This window comes from Rhincodon typus, chromosome 15, assembly GCF_021869965.1.
Source record: "Rhincodon typus isolate 14 chromosome 15, sRhiTyp1.1, whole genome shotgun sequence".
Classification (NCBI taxonomy): Eukaryota; Metazoa; Chordata; class Chondrichthyes; order Orectolobiformes; family Rhincodontidae; genus Rhincodon; species Rhincodon typus.
The window spans coordinates 40,077,322-40,100,369 of NC_063346.1; the positions used below are offsets into that span (position 1 = coordinate 40,077,322).

Genomic DNA, 23,048 nt, shown 5'->3' on the forward strand with positions numbered 1-23,048 from the left:
GACCCGAAACGTCAGCTTTCCTGCTCCTCTGATGCTGCCTGGCCTGCTGTGTTCATCCAGCTCTACACCTTGTTATCTCAGATTCTCCAGCATCGGCAGTTCCTACTATCTCTAATTGTTTCATATGTTGGTTTTGTGTTTCATCCCTTTCTGATCTTTGCTTACAGTTCAATAATCCATTGAATATTCGCATCCTCCAAGTCTCCTCCTATCCAACTAGGAAATTCTCGAACACATAAGTCAAGAACAAAGCTGGTGCATAAATTCAATAGATTTGGCACCATTTACTGAAGGAGATTACTGGCCCAATTAAACCCCTTCACTTCAGGTGTTCTCCTGCCATCAATTTCCATGAGTTCTGTTGAAAAAAATTAAAAATCATCAGCATTCCTTTGATGTAACAATGATAAGTGTGCAAGCTAAGTCATAATGTAAGAACTAGGGGTAGATCATTCGGCCACTCGAGCCTGCCCCACCATTCAATGAGATTCGATAATGTGGAAAATTGTCCAGGTATGTCCTGTGCAAAGAAAGGACAAATCCAACCCAGCTAATTATCACCCTATCAGTCTGCTCTCTGTCATGAATAAAGTGATCAACAGTTCTATCAAGCGGTACCTGTTCAGCAAAAACCTGCTCAGTGACGCCCAGCTCAGTTTGTGTTCAGCCAGGGCCATTCATCTCCTGAAGAGGTATTTCTCCTGAGGGTTATGAATCTGTGGAATTCTTTATTATAGGGAGCTCTTGGCTGGATCGTGAAGTGTGTTTAATTTTTAAGGAAATTCAGTGTTCTGGAGGAAAGGCAGGAAAGCAGAGTTGAGGATTGTCAGATCAGCTACGATCTCATTTGAATGGTGGAGCAGTCTTAATGGACTGAATGGCCTACCTTTGCATCTTAGTTTTAAATGTGTCCCCTTATTCTGTAACTATGACCACTAGTTTGAGATTGTCCCTAAGAATCATATTCCTAACTATTCAGATAAGCCCCCTCAATCTTTTCAATAAGATCACCCCTCCTTTTTCTAAACTCTAATGAATAAATGCCTAACCTGTTTAGCTGTTCTTGATAAGTAAACCCCTTCATTCCAAGAATCCGTGTAATGACACTTGTTTGAACTGCCTTCAGTACCACTACGTCCTTCATTAAATACTGGGATGTAAACTGTGCACAGGACTCCAGGTGTGGCTGAACCAGCACCCTATCAGTTGTAATGAAACTTTCCATGTTTAAACTTCAAACCCCTGTCAGTAAAAGGTCAAAATTCCATTTGCCTTAAGTTTGTAGGGATTTTGTGCTGTTTTGGTAATTAAGATTGTCTCATTTGCATACCAGAAATAGTAATATTTTCGAAGACAAAAAAAAGTCACAGGCTGAAATGATTGCTCTCAACAAGTTTTTCTCTTTTGATTGTCCGTTGAGTATGATGGATTTATTCCCTATGAAGTATGAAAACTTCAACCAAGAAACTAGTTTATATCCTTCCCTTTTATTCTTTCAGGTGGCCTTTACTTTTAAATTGTTGATTTCAGGGTTTGTTCACTTTTAATTACTGATTTTCTCAAGTTTGTGCTCAAATAATTCATTTCCTGCTATCACATTGTTTCTTTTCTTTTGAGGTTCTGTTTTCAATAATCCATGCCCTTGTATACACAGGAATGCACAAGTGGAATCTGAAAACTGAAATATTAAATTGTGGCAGGTTGCTGATATTATTGAACCAGAGCAATTTACCAGCTCATTCATATTTTCCAGTCAACATATGTTGGCATTTTGGAGTCAGGGAATTATTTACATGGTGATGCATCTCAGCATTTCTCTTAAGTACTGACTCACTCTACTTCAAAACTGTAACTGCTCCACATTTTTATTTCTTCCTTAATTCATCTATCGCTTTAGCAAAATAAGTTTTTTTTTATTTAAAGTATCGAGGATTGGAAGCTGTAATAACTGATGGGTCCCAATGCCGCTGCAGATCTCATTTTTTCATGACTTTCCTCTGGCTTAACCCCTAATATCACTACTTGTTATGTATTCAGAACAGAATCATAGAATCCTTACAGTGTGGAAGTAGGCTGTTTGGCCCATTGAGTCCACACCATCCCTCTAAAGAGCATCCCCCACAGACTCATGTCCTCTACCCTATCCTTGTAACCCTGCATTTCCTGTGGCTAATCCACCTAGCCTGCATATCCCTTGACACTACGAAACTGCTCCCAGTTCCGATCAATGGTTATCGACCTAAAATGTTAACTATGATTCCATATCTGCAGATACTGCCTGATCAGAGTATTTCTAATATTTTCTGTTTTTATTATATAATTGCCATAGTCCTACTGGACTGTAGGGCTGCTCTTCCATCAGAAAGGGACGACTGCTGGTGGTTTAACCTGAAGGTCACCACACCTCAGGCTAGGGGGAATGTTGAGAAGGTGGGACCTTCGTGGTATCCTTTGTCATTATGGGAATTGAACCCATGCAGTTAGCATCACTCTGCAATGCAAACCAGGCATTCAACTGACTGAGCTAACATCTCAACTAGCACAGTAGTTCTTTGCCCTTAAGCATGGACCAATGCAATGAAGGTCCATGGCTCAACTCTTCGAAAACTAGGTCGGGAGAAAAGACAGTTATCAGCTAACTGACAATCAATTTGGCCTAACACAGATTGTGTGCGCCCTTCAAAATGCTTGAAATTCAATTCCTTTACTGTGTGATTGCATCTAATTTGTATAAGAGCAAATAAGGGACAGATAGCATTGTTTGCAAAGTTGGTGGTGAGTCTTGCTTTAATTGTGGTGAAGGTTTATGATATTGTGATGCTGATAATTATTTGCCCAATGCTGAAATACAATAATTTGGTTCAGGTTCCAGGAAAGAAAGAAAATCAAATTTATATATTTTTCTAATTTGAAGACTTTAGTGCACTTCATGAAGAAGATTTAGTTTATCCACCCAAAATAATCTTTCAAGAACGTCTTATTTAGGTTGTGTGTAATTTGAAAACTGGAAATGCAGTGCATAAGTTACACTGTCACAGAAGTTATATCATCTGTTGACCTGAAAATAAGTATCTGCTTTAAAGTGTATGTATAGGTTTTATTTTTAAAGAAACAATACCTGATATTGCTTTAGTATGAGTTCCAGGTCACGTGCTGTTTTTGTTTAATATATGAACTTAGTCAGAAGCCTATTAATGTTGTGTGCAAAATTGTGGAGCAAAGCTATTACTGAATTTTATGTCGGGAGTCTAAGCAAATTATTGTCTCCATTTATTTGTCTGCATAGGACTGTGCTAGAAGAATCTGCTTCTCTGAAGTTAACGTGTCACTTTCCACGTATAACCTGAACTAAATCTGCTAGTAGATATGTGGAGCAACAACATCACAAGAACCAAATTGAATGAAATAAAAGATTAAACAAGACTCTAATTGGTTCCTTAGGACCACAGTAGGCCCTCCTAAATTTCAGGACTTAAGGTTCCAACTAACCTCCTCTTGTTGGTATGGTTTCATTCATATTTTCTATTGTATTGCTTATTAGCCAAAAGGTGAATATAAAATTTGACATGTTCATTCGTGTTAAAGCACCATTGAAGTGAAAGAGGAACTCCTCATATTTAGAAGAATGAAAGATACATTTATAGTCCTTCACTATATCAGAAGACTAAGGAATCTATAAACTAAACACCATCTTTGTATTTAATGTACAAGTTTTCTACAGAAGTTACTACTCTTTATTTTGGCACAACTGAAATACACACTTCGTAGGTATATGGTACTCTACCCTTATAAGCAGACATTCGGTTCTCCTGAAATCAGTCCAAAGTGATTCTGAACTTCCGAAGTTCCTTTTCCTTTATCAGCCATGAATCTTCTAACACTATACAGTGAAAATTTTACTGGAGATCTTCTATTACAAGCTAGAAGAGTCTTCTGGCTTTGTTTTAACTTCTCTCTAATACATGTTGTCCTTGTATCCAGGTAGAAATGTTAGTTAGCTGTCCATGAGATTTTAGTCTCCTAAATCCTGGAATTAAATGAGCAGCTTAAAGCACAACTGTTTAAAACCAACATTTTTAACACTTCTGGTACTGGATTTTTAAAAAAAAATTATTCATTTGATGAGAGTCTTGCCAGCTGACCTGGAACTCATTGCCTATCCCTTACTGTCCTTAACTCGAGTAGCTTGCTAGACTATTCCAGAGGGCAGTTATGAGTCAGGCACATTGAGGCCCGTCATATCTTGGTAAGACCAGATAGAGATGCCAGATTTTATTCCCTAAAGGACATTAGTGAATCAGATGGATATTCATGACAATCAACAGTGATTAAATGGGTGTCATTACACTAGCTTTGAATCCGAGATGTTTTTTATTGAATTCAAATTTCACTATCTGCCATAGGAGAATTCACAATCGTGTCCACAGAATGTCAGTCGAGTACTATATGTTTCTGAAGAAGGGTCCAGACCCGAAACGTCAGCTTTTCTGCTCCTTTGCTGCCTGGCCTGCTGTGTTCCTCCAGCTCCACACCTTGTTATCTCAGACTCCAGCATCGGCAGTTCCTACTATCTCTGAGTCGAGTATTATGGATTGCTAGTCTGTTGACATTATTATGGCACCACTTCCTCCTGCAGTGATGCTCTCAGTTTATCTGTTATTGGCACACATGCCGTTACCATTGGTTCTAAATGTGAACACTTTGTTTCTCACTGGGAAGAAGAAACAATCTGGGACATCTTAACCTCTAACAATCAAACCACCCAGGCTTGCTGTCAGACATAATTCAGAACGTGGTACATGGCCCCTTTCATTTTACTCTAAATAAAGTAATCCATCACAAAACACAATAATCTTATAAGCCTCATAATTGTAACAATAGCCTTAATATCAAAATTAAACAATTTAGGATGAAATTCAGGAACCATTTTTTCACACAAAGGTCATGGCAGTTTAGAAGTTTGTGTGCATAATTTTAAGTCTTTCTACAAATGATGCTGGAAGGTGAAGAAGCTTGGAACTTTCAATACTAAGATCAATATTTTTTGTTAGTTAAGGGCTACATGGGGTGTGAAATGAAGGTGAATTGAGTTGAGGTGCAGACTAGCCGTAATCTAATTGAATGGAGGGATTGGGTGCTTCTGTTCTGGTGTTCCTTTTCATGGTGCTGCATTTGAGGCTGAATTTGGGCAACTGACTGAATTCAATCCAGGAAAAGTATGTTTGTCATGCAACATGCAATATTTCTGTCCACAATTCTCCCAATAAGCTTTGCATTTCAATGGCCAAACATGAAATTTTCTTTTGCAAAATGTAACTTCAGGGAGACCGTATTGATGCTAACTAGCTGCCAGGACAGATACAAACAGCCTGAGAGGACTTGAACTTTTGTAAAATTATCCTTTACTAATGCACTTTTCTCCTCCTGGGAAGTAGCTAGCTGAAAATTGGTTCCATCCAATTGAGTAAACTGATAAATGAGAACTTCATCTTTGTTATCTTGCAGTTAATTTCCTACAGTGGCCTTGGTAATGTGTTAGTGCAATCTTGAAGTGCTGTTCATGCATGTACGCATGTGACTGTATGCCATGCAAGGAGAATTGTGCACGTGTGAGACAATCGTGAATTCTGACCTACTTGTTCTGACATGTCTCTCTCAGCTCCAATATTTAAAGATTAGCAAATCACAGCATATTGCATTGGAAGGATATTGATTTAGTTAAGTGTTTTGTTTAGTTATTTGAAGATATTCACTCTAAGATGGAGATTAGTTTTTCCAGTTATTCATAGATTTTCTGTGCAATATATGACTTGAGACTTTGTTTGCACTCCTAATCTGAGCATGTATGTTATGCAATAATAGTTACATATAATATGACTTTGAATTCACCTTATGTATAGGTCTAGGTAGTCCCTGATCCACCAAAATATGTACAAATTTAACAAAGTTGTAAAAGCATGGTGGTTAACAACCTTGGTGATCCATGTAGACTGTTGGAAGAGTCTGAATTGTCAATAGGTTAAATACCGGCTTTCAGCAATTTTAAGGTTCAATCACAACAAAAACATTAAATGCACTTCTACATTTAGAATGACTCAAAGCAGTCAGAAAAATGGTTCTTTGTATCCACGTGAGAACTACTATCTATATGCTGGATAAAAATGTTATGATGCAGTGGAAAGATTTCCTTAATCTTCTAAAAAAAAATTAGTTTAAATTCAATTTGGGAATTTGCTTTCAATTTATTAAAGCTTCTTTCTAATCCCAATTCACACATGTCTAATCTTAGGAACTGCTTTTATTTCAAAAGCTGCAATTCAAAACAATAACTGCTCAGTTTTCGTTTTCAAATGCGTCCATGTGCATTTTGCGTTTAGAAAGGGCAGAGTTGGATGAGTGGGCTAGTCTGCAGTTTATTTTACAGATGAATAGTCTTCGTCATCAGCAGGAAGGTACCATTTAAGCTGTAAAGAGGGGCATTGATGATCGATTTTCCAGGATAGACACCAACAAGTGAATTTGCTGGCTGTGACCTTAGTCACAGAAGGATTTTTTTTTATTCATTTGATGTGGTAAGGGCTTCAATGGCTAGGCCAACACTTATTGTCCATCCCCAATTGCCCAGTTAAGAGTCAACCACATTGCTGTGGATCTGGAGTCACGTTTAAACCAGAATAGGTAAGGATGGTTGTTTCCTTCCCTAAAGGAATCAGACGAATTTTTCCAACAATCGATAATGGATTCATGGTCATCATTAGACTCTTAATTCCAGATTTTTATTGAATTCAAATCTTAACATCAGTCATGGTGGGATTTGAACATTACTTGAGTCTCTGGATTAATAGTCCAGTGATCCACTAGGCCATCGCCTCCCTTCAGGTTCTATTCTTCCATTTCCCCCACCATCCCCAACATCATGCTCACTTACTCATATGAATGATCTGACAGCAGTTAAACTTAAAAACTATCATCCCTGTTGTCTAATTACTACATGGCTGTTCCTATTCTTGTTTCTGTAACAATTTCCAGTCCTACAAATCTCCAATTCTGGCACCTCCTACATCCCTGGTTTTCAGTGTCTCTGTACTTGGCTCTGAACATTCCTTCAGCTCTAGAAATGCCTCCTAAAATCCAAGCAGCATGCAGTCGATTTCTCTCACCTGCCCTCCCTTTCTTGCCCAGTCACCTCTCTTTGCATGCTCCGTCTCTTGCTTGTGCTCTCTCTTGCACTTTTACACTGTCTCTCCATCTTATGCTCGAGCTTTAACACACTTTTGTCTGTCTGCCCACCTTTCCTCCAGAGTGACCGAATTGTCTTTGCTCATGAGTCACCAAAAGTTAATGTGCGAGTGCAACAAGCAATTTGGCAGGGAAAAAGTATATTACCCTTATCAGAAGGAGGTTTGAGTACAGGAGCAAAAAAATGTTGCTTCAACTTGTTAAAAAGAAATTGGAATATTGCTTATAGTTTTGGACCCCTTGCTCAAGGAACGATCCTTGTCATAGAGGGAATAGATGTTCACCAGGATTCCTGGAATGATGGAACTGTGCTATGAAGAGAGGTCATAGAGACTGGGCCTGTATTCTCTTGAGTTTAGGAGAATGAAAGGTGATCCCAGAAACTTAAATAATTCTTAAAGGGGTACACCGAGAAGCTGCAGAAAGGATGTCTGTCCTGGCTGTGTGGCCTTAAAGGAGTGGTCACTGCCTCAGGATAAAAGATAAGCCATTTAGGACTGAGATGAGGAGGAACATCTTTGCTCGGGGGCTGATGGGTCTTTTAAATTATCTACTCCAGACGCATTGATAAATTTCTAGTTGTAATGACATTAAGGGATATGGGGATAATGTGGGAATATGGCATTGAGGTACAAGATCAACCACGATCTGGAATGGTGCAGCAGGCTGGGGGCATGAATGGTCTGTATCTACTCCTATATTCTATAGGTGTGAGGCTGAAAAGTGCAGCAGGTCATACAGCATCTGAGGAGCAGGAAAGTCAGCACTTTGGGCTGAAGCCCTTTGTCAGGACTAGGGAGGAGGAAAGGAGCCCAGAAATAAATGGAGGGAGGGGGTGTAGGGTTGAGAGAAGCGTAGGAGAGATGGTGATAGGTGAATGCAGGGAGGGAGTTATTGTGATTGGTCCATGGGGAAGGTAGAGCGGATAGGTGAGTAGGAAGATGGACAAGTTAAGTCAGGTCAGGAGGGGGAAGGTTGGACATGGGATAAGGCTGGGGGTGTAGGGATTTTGAAGCTGGTGAAGTCAGTTTTAAGGCCATTAGGCTGTAAGCTTCCAAGGCAACATATCAGGTGGTGTTCTCCAGTTTATGTTGGCCTCACTCTGACTGCGGAGGAGGCCATGGATGGACATGTCATCAGGGTACTAGGAGGTGGACTTAAAATGGATGGCAACCAGAAGGTCAGGTTGGTTGATGCGTGCAGAGCGCAGATTCTCTGCGAACCGGTCCCTGGGTCTGCGTTTGCTCTCCCCGATATAGAGGAGACCACATCAGTACGTAATGGATAAGGTTGGATGAAGTGCAGGTGAATCTCTGCCAGATCTGGAAGGATTGTTTGGGGCCTTGGACGGAGGTGAGAGGGGAGGTATAGGGGCAGGCGTTGCACCTCTTGGGGTTGCAGGGAAAGGTACCAGGAATGTTGGAGAGTGTAGAGTTGATGAGGGAGTCACGGAATGAATGATCCCTGCGGAAAGCAGACAGGGATGGGGAAGGAAATGTCTTTTTGGTGGTGTGGTCTGATTGTACGTGGTGGAAATGTTGGAGGATGACGAGTTGGTTCCAATGGTTGGTGGGGTGGTATGTGAGGACTAGAGGGACCCTATCCTTCTGTTGGCGGTGGGGGGGAATGGTGTTTGAGAGCAGAAGTGCAGTAAGTGGAGAAGATGCGGTTAAGGGCATCCTTAATTATAGACGAGTCCCTAAAGTCGGTCCTGTCCACACCTATTGATTCTGGCTTCCAGCATTTGCAGTCTTTATTGTCTCCTGCTCCTATATTCATATTTTGAATACATTACATTTAATAGACTTTGCTGACAAGGTATAAAAATCAAGTGCTGGAGAAACCCATCCAGCCTGGGGGACACTGTATTCTATAATGCTCTATTCTAGTAATTTTTGAGAATGACATCAGTAGCGAAAAATAAAACATTTGACCTGATATGTTAACTGTTTGTCCCCACAGATGTTTGTCCAACACTTTTTAAAATTTTGGATCTCCAGCATCTGCAACATTTTGCTTTTAATTTTAGCTTGCATAGTGTAAAGTCTGCCAAAAGGAGAGAACATACATTAATAATTATTTAAAGGTGTCTGTTTTGGTAATAGTTTAATTAGCAGGATCTTAATGCTTGAGGCATTCCAGTGAAGACAGCATGAACCAATCCGAGCCTCCCAATTTTTTTTTTTGTAAGAAGCAAATGAATCACACTTTACTCTCTCTGAACTGCTTACAACTGATCGTTTCACCAAAGCTCCTTTTTTTTTAAGACAAGCCTCCAGCTGTCAAATTTGAAGGATCCCCCACTTTTTGTAATTAATTTTTTTGGACCTTAACTTTAGTAGGTCACTTAACGTACCACCTGTTGCGAGATTAGAAAGCTATTCTCAAATAGATGAGATGATGTGGCCTTGTGTTTGCAAACTATGTTGGCTGTTGGTCTGTGGAATGAAATCCTGAAAATTGCTTTCTGATTTTCTACCTACTGCCTCCCTCCAGCAGATGCCAACCATCTTGCTGTGATACATTTCCTTACATGCGATTTGCTACTTGCTGTTGCCCTCCTACTTGTGACCATAGTTTGGGGGTTAACCTTGACACTTGAGTGCTGGAGGTTGTCCATGAACATGTGATCTCTTCCTTTGTTTTCACATGATAACTTCCATCTAGAGTATCTCTGTGGGCAGACTAAAAGTGAAGGTTGCATCTTCTTTTTCCCCTCCTTTCAAATCCTAACGTGGCCAGTTGCAGCACTCAACTTGAAAGTGGTTAACTTGTTGCAGACTGGACATTGAACTTGAAGCCTTTCTGCTCTGTTGTTCATAGGTGGAGAATACTAGGAATTCTGGTTTATATAATCTAACTACTGGAAGTAAGTTGCACTTCAACACATTTGAAAAATAAGAAATAAGTGTAACCTGTTTGTTCTTTGTAATTGCCTAAATTGTCAGATAACTTAACTTAATTTAGCAGTAACCATTTTAAAATGACATTAAAAATGTTGTCATATGTTATGATTTGCCAATCTTTCAGATTAGTAAGAGGGCTGATATTCAGCCAGATCAGCTTTGAACAAAACTTTACATCCAAAGTTGTTAATTCAGGTATTGTTTAACGTTTCAACTTTATTATACTAATATAACAATGAACACATTATGAGAAAAGCAGAATTTTTATAAAAAATCCAGCAAAACAAACTTAAAAGTACAGTACATTTCATGTATGTGAAATGAGAATTTCTGCCAGTCTGTTGTCTGTTTTGACACCATTTAAATTTAATGAGAAAAACAAAGGAAGGATTGCAATTAATTTTGTTTTCCCATTCTCTGGATCCCCTTCAAAATATAATTTGTCTCAATATAAAATTACCATATCTATGTATAGTCAAGATAAAAATTAAAACAAGCACATGCTCGCAGAGAAAGGATTTGGCCATTACAATAAAAAGGAGCAGGAGATGCAGAAACAGAGCCCTGGGGGATGGTGAGCAAATGACATTAAAGCTCAGCAGAGTAACAATGGGCAGCACCACCTGCTGGACCAAGTGAGCAATCTCTGCTGTTATTGAACGACATTTCTACTCATGCTGATGCATTTTCATGCTTTGGTGCATAATTTTACTTAGCTTTATTGGCGGCGAGATTTGCAAGCCTCTATTTAATTAGATATCCAGAAGTTCTTGCATGCAAACAGAATCTTATGCCATAGTACCTTGTCTGGATGTGCACTGATAATGTGTGGCAGTATTGATTAACAAGGCAAACGCTGATAAAAATCGTGATGTGTTTTTGTGAAGAGAAATGTGTATTTTTAATGCAGCACACCAAATAGGCCATTTAGCAGTTATCATTGAATACCTTCCTCACGAGCAGAGCTGAAGGTGAAAAAGCGGAGGGCTAGCCTTTGTTGAATGACAAAATGGCTACTGTGCGGAGGTCTAGAGGAAGGGTAAGTGAAAGACTGGATAAGTGGGAGGAGGGGTTTGGACTAAAGGCTAATGGGATTGCATAACCTTCTTTTCTACTGGTTGGTGACTGAGTTGCAATGCACCGCCATCTTAGCTATTAGAGCTGCCTTTAGCCTTGTGTTATTTGTTATCTTAGGCCTAAAGGTGGCATTTGTTCACAATGTTTCAGAGGAGTTGTTTGATTGCCTGTGCCTACCAGTGCTGCAGTGCTGCTGTTAGGCTGATGAAGCATGTGCAGAAATATTATCCAGTGGAGCACACTGGCATTGGCCTGAAAATCTGTTTGGAAATGCCTGGTGGCAATTTACTTTGCTGTAGTCAGCAGCTCATTTATGGGTGAGAAACACAGACATGCTAAGATATATCTTAGTGCTGTATTTAAACGCGAAGCTGTTCAAATTCCTGGAAAGGAGCAGTGGGTAATTGTGATATCCTTAGAATATTTCAAAATTGGCACAGTCGTATAATTAGCTAGTTTATGGTGCTGAGAATAAAGCCATTGTTTTGTGCTTGTTGGCAAATGGAAAACAACGGTAAATGAAAATTATTAGTTATGCTGGGAGATTAATCACTTTATTTAAAAATAGATTCTATTTAGCTTCTGTACAAATGCAAATACTGTGTAGGATATCAGAATGCTGATGGTTGCTATATTAATATCTTCGCTTATGTGTAAACCGATCTGAAACATTAATGCAGAAATAAAGCACATTTGTTATTTATTTAATTGTAGTTATAGATCCTTTGTTCTGCTAATTTAGGGGTATACTAGAAAATCATCATTGTTTACAGTCCTGTTTCAAATATTTACTGAGCAGTTTGCATCTATTTTGCCTTTTTTTCTCTCTGGTTTTGCTGTAACCATGCAAGCAAAAATGACAGGTTGTTTAGTTGTACTGCCTACCTGTAATGGTCTCCAGAGAGAAAATTTGAGTTGAAAAACATAAACTGGTGCATTTACAATTTTGTAGCAGCCTTAAAACAGGTTTAGCCAGCTTAAACAGTACTGAGTTTTAATCATCACCTATAAAATGTTTGCTACATTGGGGAAATTTTCTTTTGAACAAAATGTGTAAATACATGTGTAAAACACTCATCATTTTTCACTGAAAGTGACAAAGATGAAACCTTCCCTTTATTATGGCATGTATTCTTTACAAACCTGCATAAATTTGACTTATTTCACTAAATTTGCGTTCTGTATTTGGAACTTTGCCCAGGTAGAAGGCGTCTTAATGACTTGCTGTGTTTACTTTAGGGCTCGCTGATTTTTTGTTTGGACATCAATTTTGGATGCAGTGGTTGTTTGTATTTTTGAGCCTAATAGTTGGCATAGACTTGAGGATAGCAGCACATTTTCAGAGGGCAGTTTGAATTCTATTTTTTAATGTTCTTCAAATTGATCTAGTCTTCGTGATTCCGTTTGGCTGACTTAATATCCCACCTCATGAGTGGGAGAACTGTTGGAAACCTCTTGACCCAGCACACAAACCTGCCACTTGTTCATGGAACAGCATTGATGGAAGTCATATTGACATCTGTTGCTTGTGTCCTGTTTTGATACAGAGTCCTGACTAGGAAAAAGGTAACGTTGAGAAATCTATAATAACAGCAAATTATAGGTCATGTTAAAAAAACCTCCATTGTATCTAAGCCCAAGAACTATGTAATTTTGAATGTGACTGGCTGTCTGGAATATGTACTGCTTTCTGGAGCATAGATGCTATTTACAGTGTGGTAATGTATGGCTTTCCTCTAAACAGTGTAGTCTGTAATGGTTTTCAACCTGTGTGCTGCAATAAGATGAGAAGTGTGGTGCAAAACTTTCAGGAAGCAGCTCTGCTTTACCTGAGCATTGAGGCTGCATCCATGCTTCCGATCTCCAGAGCCTTGGAATCGATCATTGATGGCAGTATCTGCTGACAACAGGCACCCCTATTGATACAGCACGCACAAGCTTCTAGAGACGCACATGTAGACTTCCAAAAACGAAGTGGGTGTGCCATGAAATTGTTGCTGGCTGGCCAACATTTATTGCCCATCCATGGTTGCCCTTGAGAACGTGGTGGTGAGCTACCACCTTGAACTGTTGCAGTCTGTGCTGGAGTTTGACCCACAATACCCTTAGCGGGGGAATTCTAGGATTTTGACCCAACAACAGTGAAGGAACAGCAATATATTTTCAAGTCAAGATGGTGAGTGGTTTGGAGGGGAACTTGGAGGTCGTAGTGTTCCTATGTAAGTTCTGCCCTTATACTTGTAGATGCAAGTGGTTGTGGGTTTGGAAGATGCTGTCAGAGGATCGTTGCTGAATTTCTGCCATGTAGCTTGTAGATTGTAGCAGCAGTGTGTACTGTGCACTAGTGGATGCTTGTGGATGTGGCGCTAGTCAAGCGGGCTGCTTTGTGCTGGATGGTGTCAAGCGTCTTGAGTGTTGGAGCTACGTCCATGCAGACAAATGGGGTGTATTCTGTCACAATCCTGACATGTGCCGTGTAGATGGTGGAAAGGCTTCAGGGAGGCAAGAGGTGAATTACCACAGCTTTCCTAGCCTCTGACCAGCTCTTGTAGCCACCGTTCCTTGTCATTCAATGGTGCTACCATCACTGAATCCCACACTATCAATATCCTGGGGATTATCATTGACTAGAAACTCAACCTCTGACCTTACGAAAGAGGGGAGGAAGTTGGTGAAGCAGCTGAAGATGGTTGGGCCGAGGGAACTACCCTAAAGAACTCCTGCAGAGATGCTTTGGAGCTGAGATGACTGACCTCCACCATCCATGACAGTCTTCCTATGTGCCAAGTATGATTCCAACCACATTCGGTTGAAAGCATCCTTGATGTCCAGGGCAGTCAGTCACCCCTCACTTCTGAAATTTGGCTCTTTTGCCCATCCTTGAATCAAGGCTGTAATGAGGACAGAAGCTGAGTAAACCCTGGCAGAACCCACACTGGGCATCACAGCACAGGTTATTGCAGAGCAGGTGCTAATTGACAGCAATGTTGATAACATCTTCCATGACTTTACTGATGATCAAGAGTAGACGAATAGGACAGAAATTGGCTGGGTTGGATTTGTCCTGCTTTCTGTGTATATAGGACACACCTGGGCATTTTTGGGTAGATGCAAGTGTTGTAACTATACTGGAACAGCTTGGCTACAGGATCATCAAGTTCTGGAGCACACATTTTCAGTACTATTGCCAGAATATTGTCAGGGGGCCTATAGCCTATGCATATCCAGCACCTTCAAACATTTCTTGACATCACGTGCAATGAATCAAATTGCCTGAAGACTGAAATCTGTGATGCTGGGGACCACTGGAGGAGGCCAAGATGGATCATCTTGGTACTTCTGGCAGAAGATTGCTGCGACTGCTTCAGCCTTTTACACTGAGTTGGGCACTTCCATTGTCAAAGACGGGATATTTGTGAAGCCATCTGCTCAGTGAGTTGTTCGATTGTCCACCACAATTCTTGATTGGAAGTGGCAGGACTACAGCGCTTAGATCTGATCCATTTGTTGTGAGATTGCTTGGCTCTGTCTGTTATTTGCTGATCATGGCTGTTTGACGTGTGAATAGTCTTGTTTGGCAGCTTCACCCGGTTGACACCTCATCTTCAGCAATGCCTGGTGCTGCTCCTGGCATGCCCTCCAATACTCTCCATTTGAACCAGAGTTAATCCCCTGGCTTGATGGTAATGATTGGGTGGGGCATATGCAGGGCCATGAGATTGCAGACTATGCTGGAATACAGTTCTGCTGTTGATGACCCACGGCGCTTCATGGATGTCCTGGTTTGGATAGCTAGATCTGTTCAAAATCTGTCCAGTTTAGTACAGTGATAGTGCCACACTGCACTATGGAGGGTATTCTCAGTATGAAGGCCGGACTTCATCTCCTCATGGACTATACAGTGGTCACTCTGTGCAATACTGTCAAGGACGGATGTGTATGCAGCTGGCAGATTTGGTCACGACGAGGCCAAGTATGCTGTTCCCTCACCACTTGCTGCAGACCTGACCGGCTTGATCAGTAGTCCTGCTGTTGAGTCACTCATGGTGGTGGATTGAAAACCCTCACACAAGGTATGTTTTCTGCCTTTACCACGTTCACGGTTTCCTCCAAATGTTGCTCAATGTGAAGGAGTGTATGATTCAACTGAGGGAGCTCAGGGAGGTAGTCAGCAGGAGGTTTGCTTGCCTGTGTTTAATCCAAAGTCTCATGTGGTCTGGAGTCAATGTGGAGGACTCCCAGGCAATTCCGTCCCACCTGTATAACCACTGCCGCCACCTTTGTTGGGTCTGCCCTACAAGTGGGGCAGGATATATCCAAGGATGGTAATGGTGGTTTCTGGGACATAGTAACGTATGATTTTGTGAGTATAACTACGTCTGACTTTTGCCTGACTAGGGCAAGAGCTGTTTATGCTGTTTTCTTTTCCAGTGCCTAGGTTGATGCAAGGTGGTCTGTCTGATTTCATTTCTTGAGACTTTGTAGTGATTGATACAACTGAGTGGCTTGCTAGGCCACTTCAGAAGGCAGTTGAGAGTTGCATGTAGGCCAGACAAGGTGACAATGGCAGATTTCCTACTTGTAGGACATTAGTGAGCCGGATGATATTTCTGACAATCAACAATAGTTTGATCATTGGTAGATTCTTAATTCCAGATTTTTTTTATTTAAATTCAAATTCCACCATCTGCCGTGGCAGGTTTCGAATCTGGGTTCCTGGAACGTTAGGTGAGTTTCTGGATTAACAATCTAACAATAATACTGTTGGGCTATTGCAGGCCCTTGGATAATGTATATTGATGTGCTTGTGTAGTGATAGTCATCTGTATTTAGCTGTGTATTTGTGCTCATACAGATGTTTGGAAATTTTGTGTATATAAAGTTGATCATTAAATTTAATGATTTTCATGACATACCTTTCATTCTGTTATATTTTGTATCTAGGAAAGGGACAGACAGTGTTGTTTTTTTGCAATGTGTATATTTTTTGTTTTCCCCTTTTTGCAATCTCCAATTTAGATTTGGTTTGAGTACATATTTTACTTTCTGTCATAGTCCTATTCAATATTGTTCTGACTCATCTGTCTGTATTTTATTTTCAGCCCCTTTCCTCTCAGACCACCATTGATGGTTCTCGTCCACAAACAACACAAATTGTCAAATTACAGAATGCACAGTTGATGACTGGAAACAAACAACTAAAAAAGAAGGAAATGCAGAACAAGCAAGAAAAAGCTAATCGCATCATATCGGAAGCAATTGCTAAGGCTAAAGCACGTGGGGAACAGAATATTCCCCGAGTGGTAAACCCAGCCTGTTTATCCACCGGGTCTGCTCGAAAGGAAGAAAGGAAATCCAACAAGTGCAAAACAAAACAAAAAGATAAAGAGTCAAAAAAATCTAGAACTGGCTTATGTTCTAAATCAAAGGATAGAACAAAAATAAAGTAAGTTGACCATCTCTTTAAATGTACAAAACTAGTTTAAGTTCATGTCTTTAAACATTAACTTTTCTGTCGAGTAAATATTTTGAAATTTGATCTAATATTGCAAAATAGAAATGGTGAAATGCTCAGTTTTCCCCATTGCCTAGTTTGGTGGTTTTAATTAACCTGTAATTTCATTTAAACTAACAAAGGATTTTCAAACCCAAATGTTAAATCAGTGCTTTCAAGTAGTTAATATGCATTATAAAATATCAAACAATCATATGAGGAGATCACTTAACCCCATTGTGTTGCTACTGATTCTTTTGAAAGCTATGTCTGTTTGGTCTTATTGTCCTGTATTTCACCCATAGTCCTGTAAATGTTTCCATGCAAGTACTTATTCAATTTCTTTTTAAAGATTATTATTTCGGATAAATTTTGTCAGTTATCAAAATTAAGGGCATTAATAGCAAGGAATATAATATGCTTTTGACACCCAGGATCAACTTCAGAGGTCAAGTACAGAATTGCAAATGGCAAAGCAAATCTTGCCTTACTGTGCCAAAACAATGTACCTTTAATCACATCATCAGATCATTTGTCTGCCACATTCACACCTACGCTCGGTTCGCACTAAACAACTGGACCTCCCAGTCACGAACCATTTTAGCTCCCCCTCCCATTCCTCAGACGACATGTCCATCCTGGGCCTCCTGCAGTGCCACAACGATGCCACCCGAAGGTTGCAGGAATGGCACCTCATATTCCGCTTGGGACCCCTGCAGCCCATTGGTATCAATGTGGACTTCACAAGCTTCAAAATCTCCCCTCCCCCTACCGCATCCCAAAACCAGCCCAGCTTGTCCCCGCCTCCCTAACCTGTCCTTCCTCCCACCTATCCACTCCTCCCACCTCAAACCCCACCCCCATCTCCTACCTACTAGCCTCATCCCGACCCCTTGACCTGTCCGTCTTCCCTGGACTGACCTATCCCCTCCCTAACTCCCCACCTACACTCACCTTTACTGGCTCCATCCCCGCCTCTTTACCTGTCTGTCTCCTCTCCACCTATCTTCTCCTCTATCCATCTCCCCCTCTCTCCCTATTTATTTCAGAACCCCCTTCTCCTCCCCCATTTCTGAAGAAGGGTCGAGGCCCGAAACGTCAGCTTTCCTGCTCCTCTGATGCTGCTTGGCCTACAGGTCTACACCTTGTTGTCTCACATTCATGAAAGGCTTCTCTTACCAGCTGCTCCTGTGGCTAGTTCTTTGCTGTAGATTTACAGCCAAGAAAATCTTGCAAGAAAGCCTAAACTAACTTCAGACAGAATACTTTCAGGAAATACATTCCTGATCATTGTAATTTGCTGCGGAAAATGAATTCCTCCTCATTTTGCCACTTCTTCTGGCAGCAGGCTTAAATCTGTCTCCTAGTTATCAACCATTATGCCATTATGAAACAGTTGCTGTTTTTAATTTTGATTTGAATGCTTTTGTTAAATTTCCCTGAATATTCTATGCTTTAAGGCCATTGACCCTTGATTCTCCTAATCACTTTCCATGTAACTGAAGACATGCATTCCTGATACCATTGTGTTAAATCTCCTTTGGATCCTCTCTATGAGCATAGTACAATCTTTTCCAGTGTGAGGTGCTGTAAAATGTGCAGCCTAAATTATAGCAAGGCAATAAGGAAGCGCACAATGCTGTTGAATATAAGAAAAAAGTGATTCCCTTTCAGAATCATGCATCAATTGGCACTGTTGGATGAAAAGAAATAGAAGCAAGGATGTTAATAATTTTTTCAAAAGTGTTTCTGGATTTAGTCATATGCACTATTAAGGCAGTTTCTCAAACTATGTATTATGTGGTGTACCACCTCTGTTACTGTCTGTTTCCTCCAGAATTTGGAAAAAAATAACATTAATTGTCTAAATATGCCTTTCCATAACGTTAAGCAAAAAGATTATTTAAATAAAAGAATGGTAGTGTGGGTGGAGTTTCGGGAGTGTCAGTAAAGGCAGGACAAGGTTTAGTGGATATTTACCAACTAAGTAGATAACCAGTGGGAAATTGGATAATAATTTTCACTTCTAATTGCGGACTCGGTCTAATTTTCTGCTGGTTAATGGAAAGAAAATGTGCAGCGTCAATTTAGCATCTGTAGTAGCCCCACGTCCTTAAGATGAAATCTACTGCATTATTCTGTCACATTTGGCCCTGCCTTACAATTTAAGTCTTCTGGCTACTTGGAGGATTGTGTGTAAAATTATTCTTAGTTGCTGCACTGTTACCGAATGGATAAAATCTACAGCACAAATTTAGCCACCAGAGCAACTAGTGTGGAAAGCCTCAGGATTATGTGACAAGGAAACAATGTTCATGATATGGTTACAGCATAAAATGCTTTATCCCAGATACCCATGTCAAAAAGCATGTTGTTTTTCATTATTATCAAACCAAACTCAAGTGCTAAAGTTTACCTGAGATATGATCTAAAATTGATATATGCTAAAGGCGTTCTGAGTAATGTTCCATTCAGACTAATGGATAAACCCCCAATGTTTAGTTCACCAGGCTTAACTTAACAGTTCTCAGAAACAATGATTAGGGGGTGGCACAATGCACTTTTGATCACTTTCATAAGCTAGTTGAATGCTGAATTATGTAGCTTTTCATTTCACAGAATCCCGGCATTGTGGAAACAGGCTCTTTGGCCCAACAAGTCCACACCGACCCTCAGAGAATCCCACCCAGACCCATTCCCCAAACCTACACATCCTGAACACTGTGGGCAATTTAGTGTGGCCAGTCCGCCTGGCCTGCACATCTTTGGACTGTGGGAGGAAACCCACGCAGACCCGGGGAGAATGTGCAAACTCCACACAGACAGTTGCCCAAGTGGGAATCGAACCAGGTGCCTGGCGCTGTGAGGCAGCAGTGCTAACCACTGAGCCACCGTTCCCCTTCTTAACCTAAACAAAAATGTTCTTTGATAAAGGTAATGGTTAAAGTAGAAAATGCTTCAGCTGATACGTTGTTGAATAATATAACTTGAACAGAAGAAAGGAGGAAGACTGAAGTATAGGAAGTCGAAAATGTATGCTGCAGTCCCTTGTCAAAAATTTCCATGCGGTATGTGTTTTGTGTCCTTAAAAGTGGAGCATGGGAAGGGAAGTTGGATGACAATAGTTGGTGTAAACAGTCAGGACATATTTTAAGTTTTAATCACAACTTTGTGTTTATTTCACTCTTGGTGAATCTTTGTTCTCAGGGCAAAGGATAACATTAATGAGAAGCTTAAGATCTTCCATTCATTTCAGTCAACTATTTCTGAATCAGGTTCTGACTGGGCTTGACACTTCGCAACTTTTTGCTGAAAAATGTATACAAAATGTGTCTGAAGCAAATCTTACTGTATCACTGCCATTTGTAACTTCTTGACATAATTTATATTTGGTTAGAAACCAGTCACAATTTGAACAAGTTCGATTGCCCAACAGAAGGCCAAATGTAAACAATTAAAAGGTGAAGTTCCTATTATTTGTATGTTATTGATGTACATTTGTGACATGGTATTGAGACTACAAAGCCCCTCTGGTCCTCTTGGATTGGGTCATTTACTTTTCTCTATGAATGGATTGTTTGTGTTCTTGTTGGACTTAACCTACTCTGTCCTCTGCAAAAGTGTATTCTGGGATTTTTAGGAAGGGCACTATTGCCTAAATCTCCAGATATGGAGGTTAGTAAAGTTTGCTGTTTTCCCAGTTCTTGGAAGAGTCTGTATGTCCATCACTTTATCGTGTCCATATTGTGAGAAAAAATGCATCTTTTTTTGCAACTAGCCACAATTGCTGTGCTGCCCTGCTTATATCTGGTGACAGGCTTAACAAGCGGTTAACTGACTTTCTTAAAACTGAAGAATTTACCCTTTAGTTACATCAAATAACTGCCACATTCAGTTAATAGCCTTGCAAATGCAATATTTGAACTACGAGGATAGTGATAAATGTCACTATTACACCAGGTATGATAGAATGAGCAGATAGGTGGCAGATATGTGCATATATCATTGAAGGTAACGCAACATGTTGAGAAAATAGTTGATTTAAGCATTTGCGGATCTTAGGTTTTGTAAGTAGTGGTATATGATTCAAAAGCAAGGAAATTATGACAAACCATTGTAAAACTCTGATTAGCCTTAATTGAAGTACTGCATCCAGATATGTTTTCATACTTAAGGACGTGAAGGATTTAGAGAGAATGTAGAGTAAATGCTGAAGAATGTCTTCAGTGATGAGGATCCAAAGGGAATTCAATCATGTATGTAGGTTGGAAAAGCTGGGACTGTTCTCCTTGGGGAAGAGAAGTTTTTTCAAAAAAAAAAACAAAATTTGATAGATGTTAAAATTATCAGAGGTTTGGATGGGGCAGGTGCAGAGATACTTTAACTATTGTCAAAACTAGAAATAGAGGATTTGGACTCTAAGTTGGAACTTAAAGAATCTAAATAAAATCAGGAACAAAATCAAAGTTGCTGGAAAAGTTAAGCAGGTCTGGCAGCATCTGTGAAGGGAAAAACAGAGTTAACATTTCGGGCCCGGTGACCCTTCCTCAGGACTATTATTATATTCTGAGGAAGGGTCACCGGACCCGAAACGTTAACTCCGTTTTTCCCTTCACAGATGCTGCCAGACCTACTGAGCTGCTTCAGCAACTTTGATTTTGTTCCTGATTTACAGCATCTGCGGTTCTTTCGGTTTTTATTTAGCTCCAATTAAAACCCTACTTTGTGCAGGAAATAGCACTCCGTGACCACGTTAGTGAGGTACAGGTGTTTGATCTGTATCCCATCAATAAGTTAAACTTTTCACGCTCAGAATGGTAGAGAAATGGCTGAAAAACTAAATAAAACCTAAACATTAGGTTAGAAACTTGTTTTGACAGTATCCAATGGAAACATTGCTATGCAGAATGTCAGCCTCACTAATTCACTATTGCTTGCATAACACTACCTTCCAAGACTAATGTCCATTTTACCTGCTTACCATAGCACATTTGATCATGCTCAATTAAGATGACAGCCAAGAGCTCTAGTGTCCGTATTCTTGTAGGTAGTATCTGAACTGTTACATTGCTTTCAAGTAATAATACTTAAGTCCATTAATGTTGTTCCTGGTGGAAATAAATCCATGATGAAAAGTTGCTTTAGTGTTAATTGGCAGTATTTCAAACCACTGGGACTCTTTCACTGGAGTTTAGGAGTTTGAGGGGTGACCTTACAGAGGTTTATAAAGTCATGCAGGGCATAGATAAGGTGAACAGCAAGAGTCTTTTCCCTAGGGTGGGGTATTTCAAAACAAGGGGGCATATTTTTAAGGTGAGAGGAGAGTTTTAAAAAGGGCATGATGGACAATATTTTTTAAAACAGAGGTTGGTTCGAATGTGGAATGAACCACCAAGGAAGTGGTGGATGCAGGTACAGTTGGAACATTTAAAAGGTATTTCGAAAAGTACATGAATAGGAAAGACTTGGAGGCATATGGACCAAACACAGGTTAGTGGGACAAGTTTAGTTTAGAAACATGGTCGGTGTGGACGAGTTGGACTGAAGGGTCTGTTTCCATGCTGTGTCACTGTGACTGCTGTGATCAATGGGCCAGCATAATGGTGCACTGGGGTGAAGTGCTTTGTGGTGTTTAATGATATAATTTCAGCACCTGAGCTGGAGATAAACATAGAAGGGAGTAAGCCACTTGTAAAACTTGCTTACATTGTATGCAGATTGAAAAGTGTCCCATATCCTCGCACTGACATCTGTTCATGAGTGCACAAATTAAGCAGTCCTTTACTTCTGGCCTGGCCAGTATATTGTAATCAAATATTGTGCAATTTGATATTTTCAGCTTTTCTTCGTGAGTTAACCTATTCTGAGCATCACAGTTACATATGGTGGTAAATCCTAATTTACTGAAAATTGTTTCAACAGCAAAATCATAATATCGCTTGGGAAAAAAAGAAAGAATGAATCATCAGAAGAGGGCTCAGATACTGAACAGGTTCCTGCACCATCAATAAAGAAAGAACCCATCACTGGATGTCAAGTAAGGTTTTAGTATCCAATACTTCAGGAAGCAAAGTCATTCTTTGAAATAATGAATCCAATGGATGTGTGGTGGTACACGATAGGGAAAGCGGTAGTCACTAATGGAAAGAAAGGAGAACAGCTGTGGCTGGGTGATGGTGGGTAAGTAGAAGGTAAACCTGAGGAAGTGAAGGGGAAAACAAAGAAAAGGACAGGTTGAAGGTCAGGATTCAAGCGAGAGCAAAGAAGAGTAATAGAGGAAAGAGAACAAAAACAAAGTTGCTGGAAAAGCTCAGCAGGTCTGGCAGTACCTG

At 40.2% G+C, this 23,048-nt stretch overlaps 1 protein-coding gene across 5 annotated transcripts in view; it reads left to right on the plus strand.

Annotated features, from left to right (window-relative positions):
• chd9 (chromodomain helicase DNA binding protein 9) overlaps window positions 1-23,048 on the plus strand; it is a 459,302-nt gene that overhangs the window by 328,349 nt on the left and 107,905 nt on the right. For 4 of the 5 annotated variants that reach the window (XM_048605559.1, XM_048605561.1, XM_048605560.1 and 1 more), the window contains exons 3-4: window positions 16,325-16,668; window positions 22,639-22,753. In XM_048605559.1, coding sequence (XP_048461516.1) covers window positions 16,325-16,668; window positions 22,639-22,753 — 459 coding nt within the window. Of the gene's footprint in view, window positions 1-15,907; window positions 15,951-16,324; window positions 16,669-22,638; window positions 22,754-23,048 lie in introns of those variants that run through there. The other variant, XM_048605563.1, reaches the window with a different exon arrangement.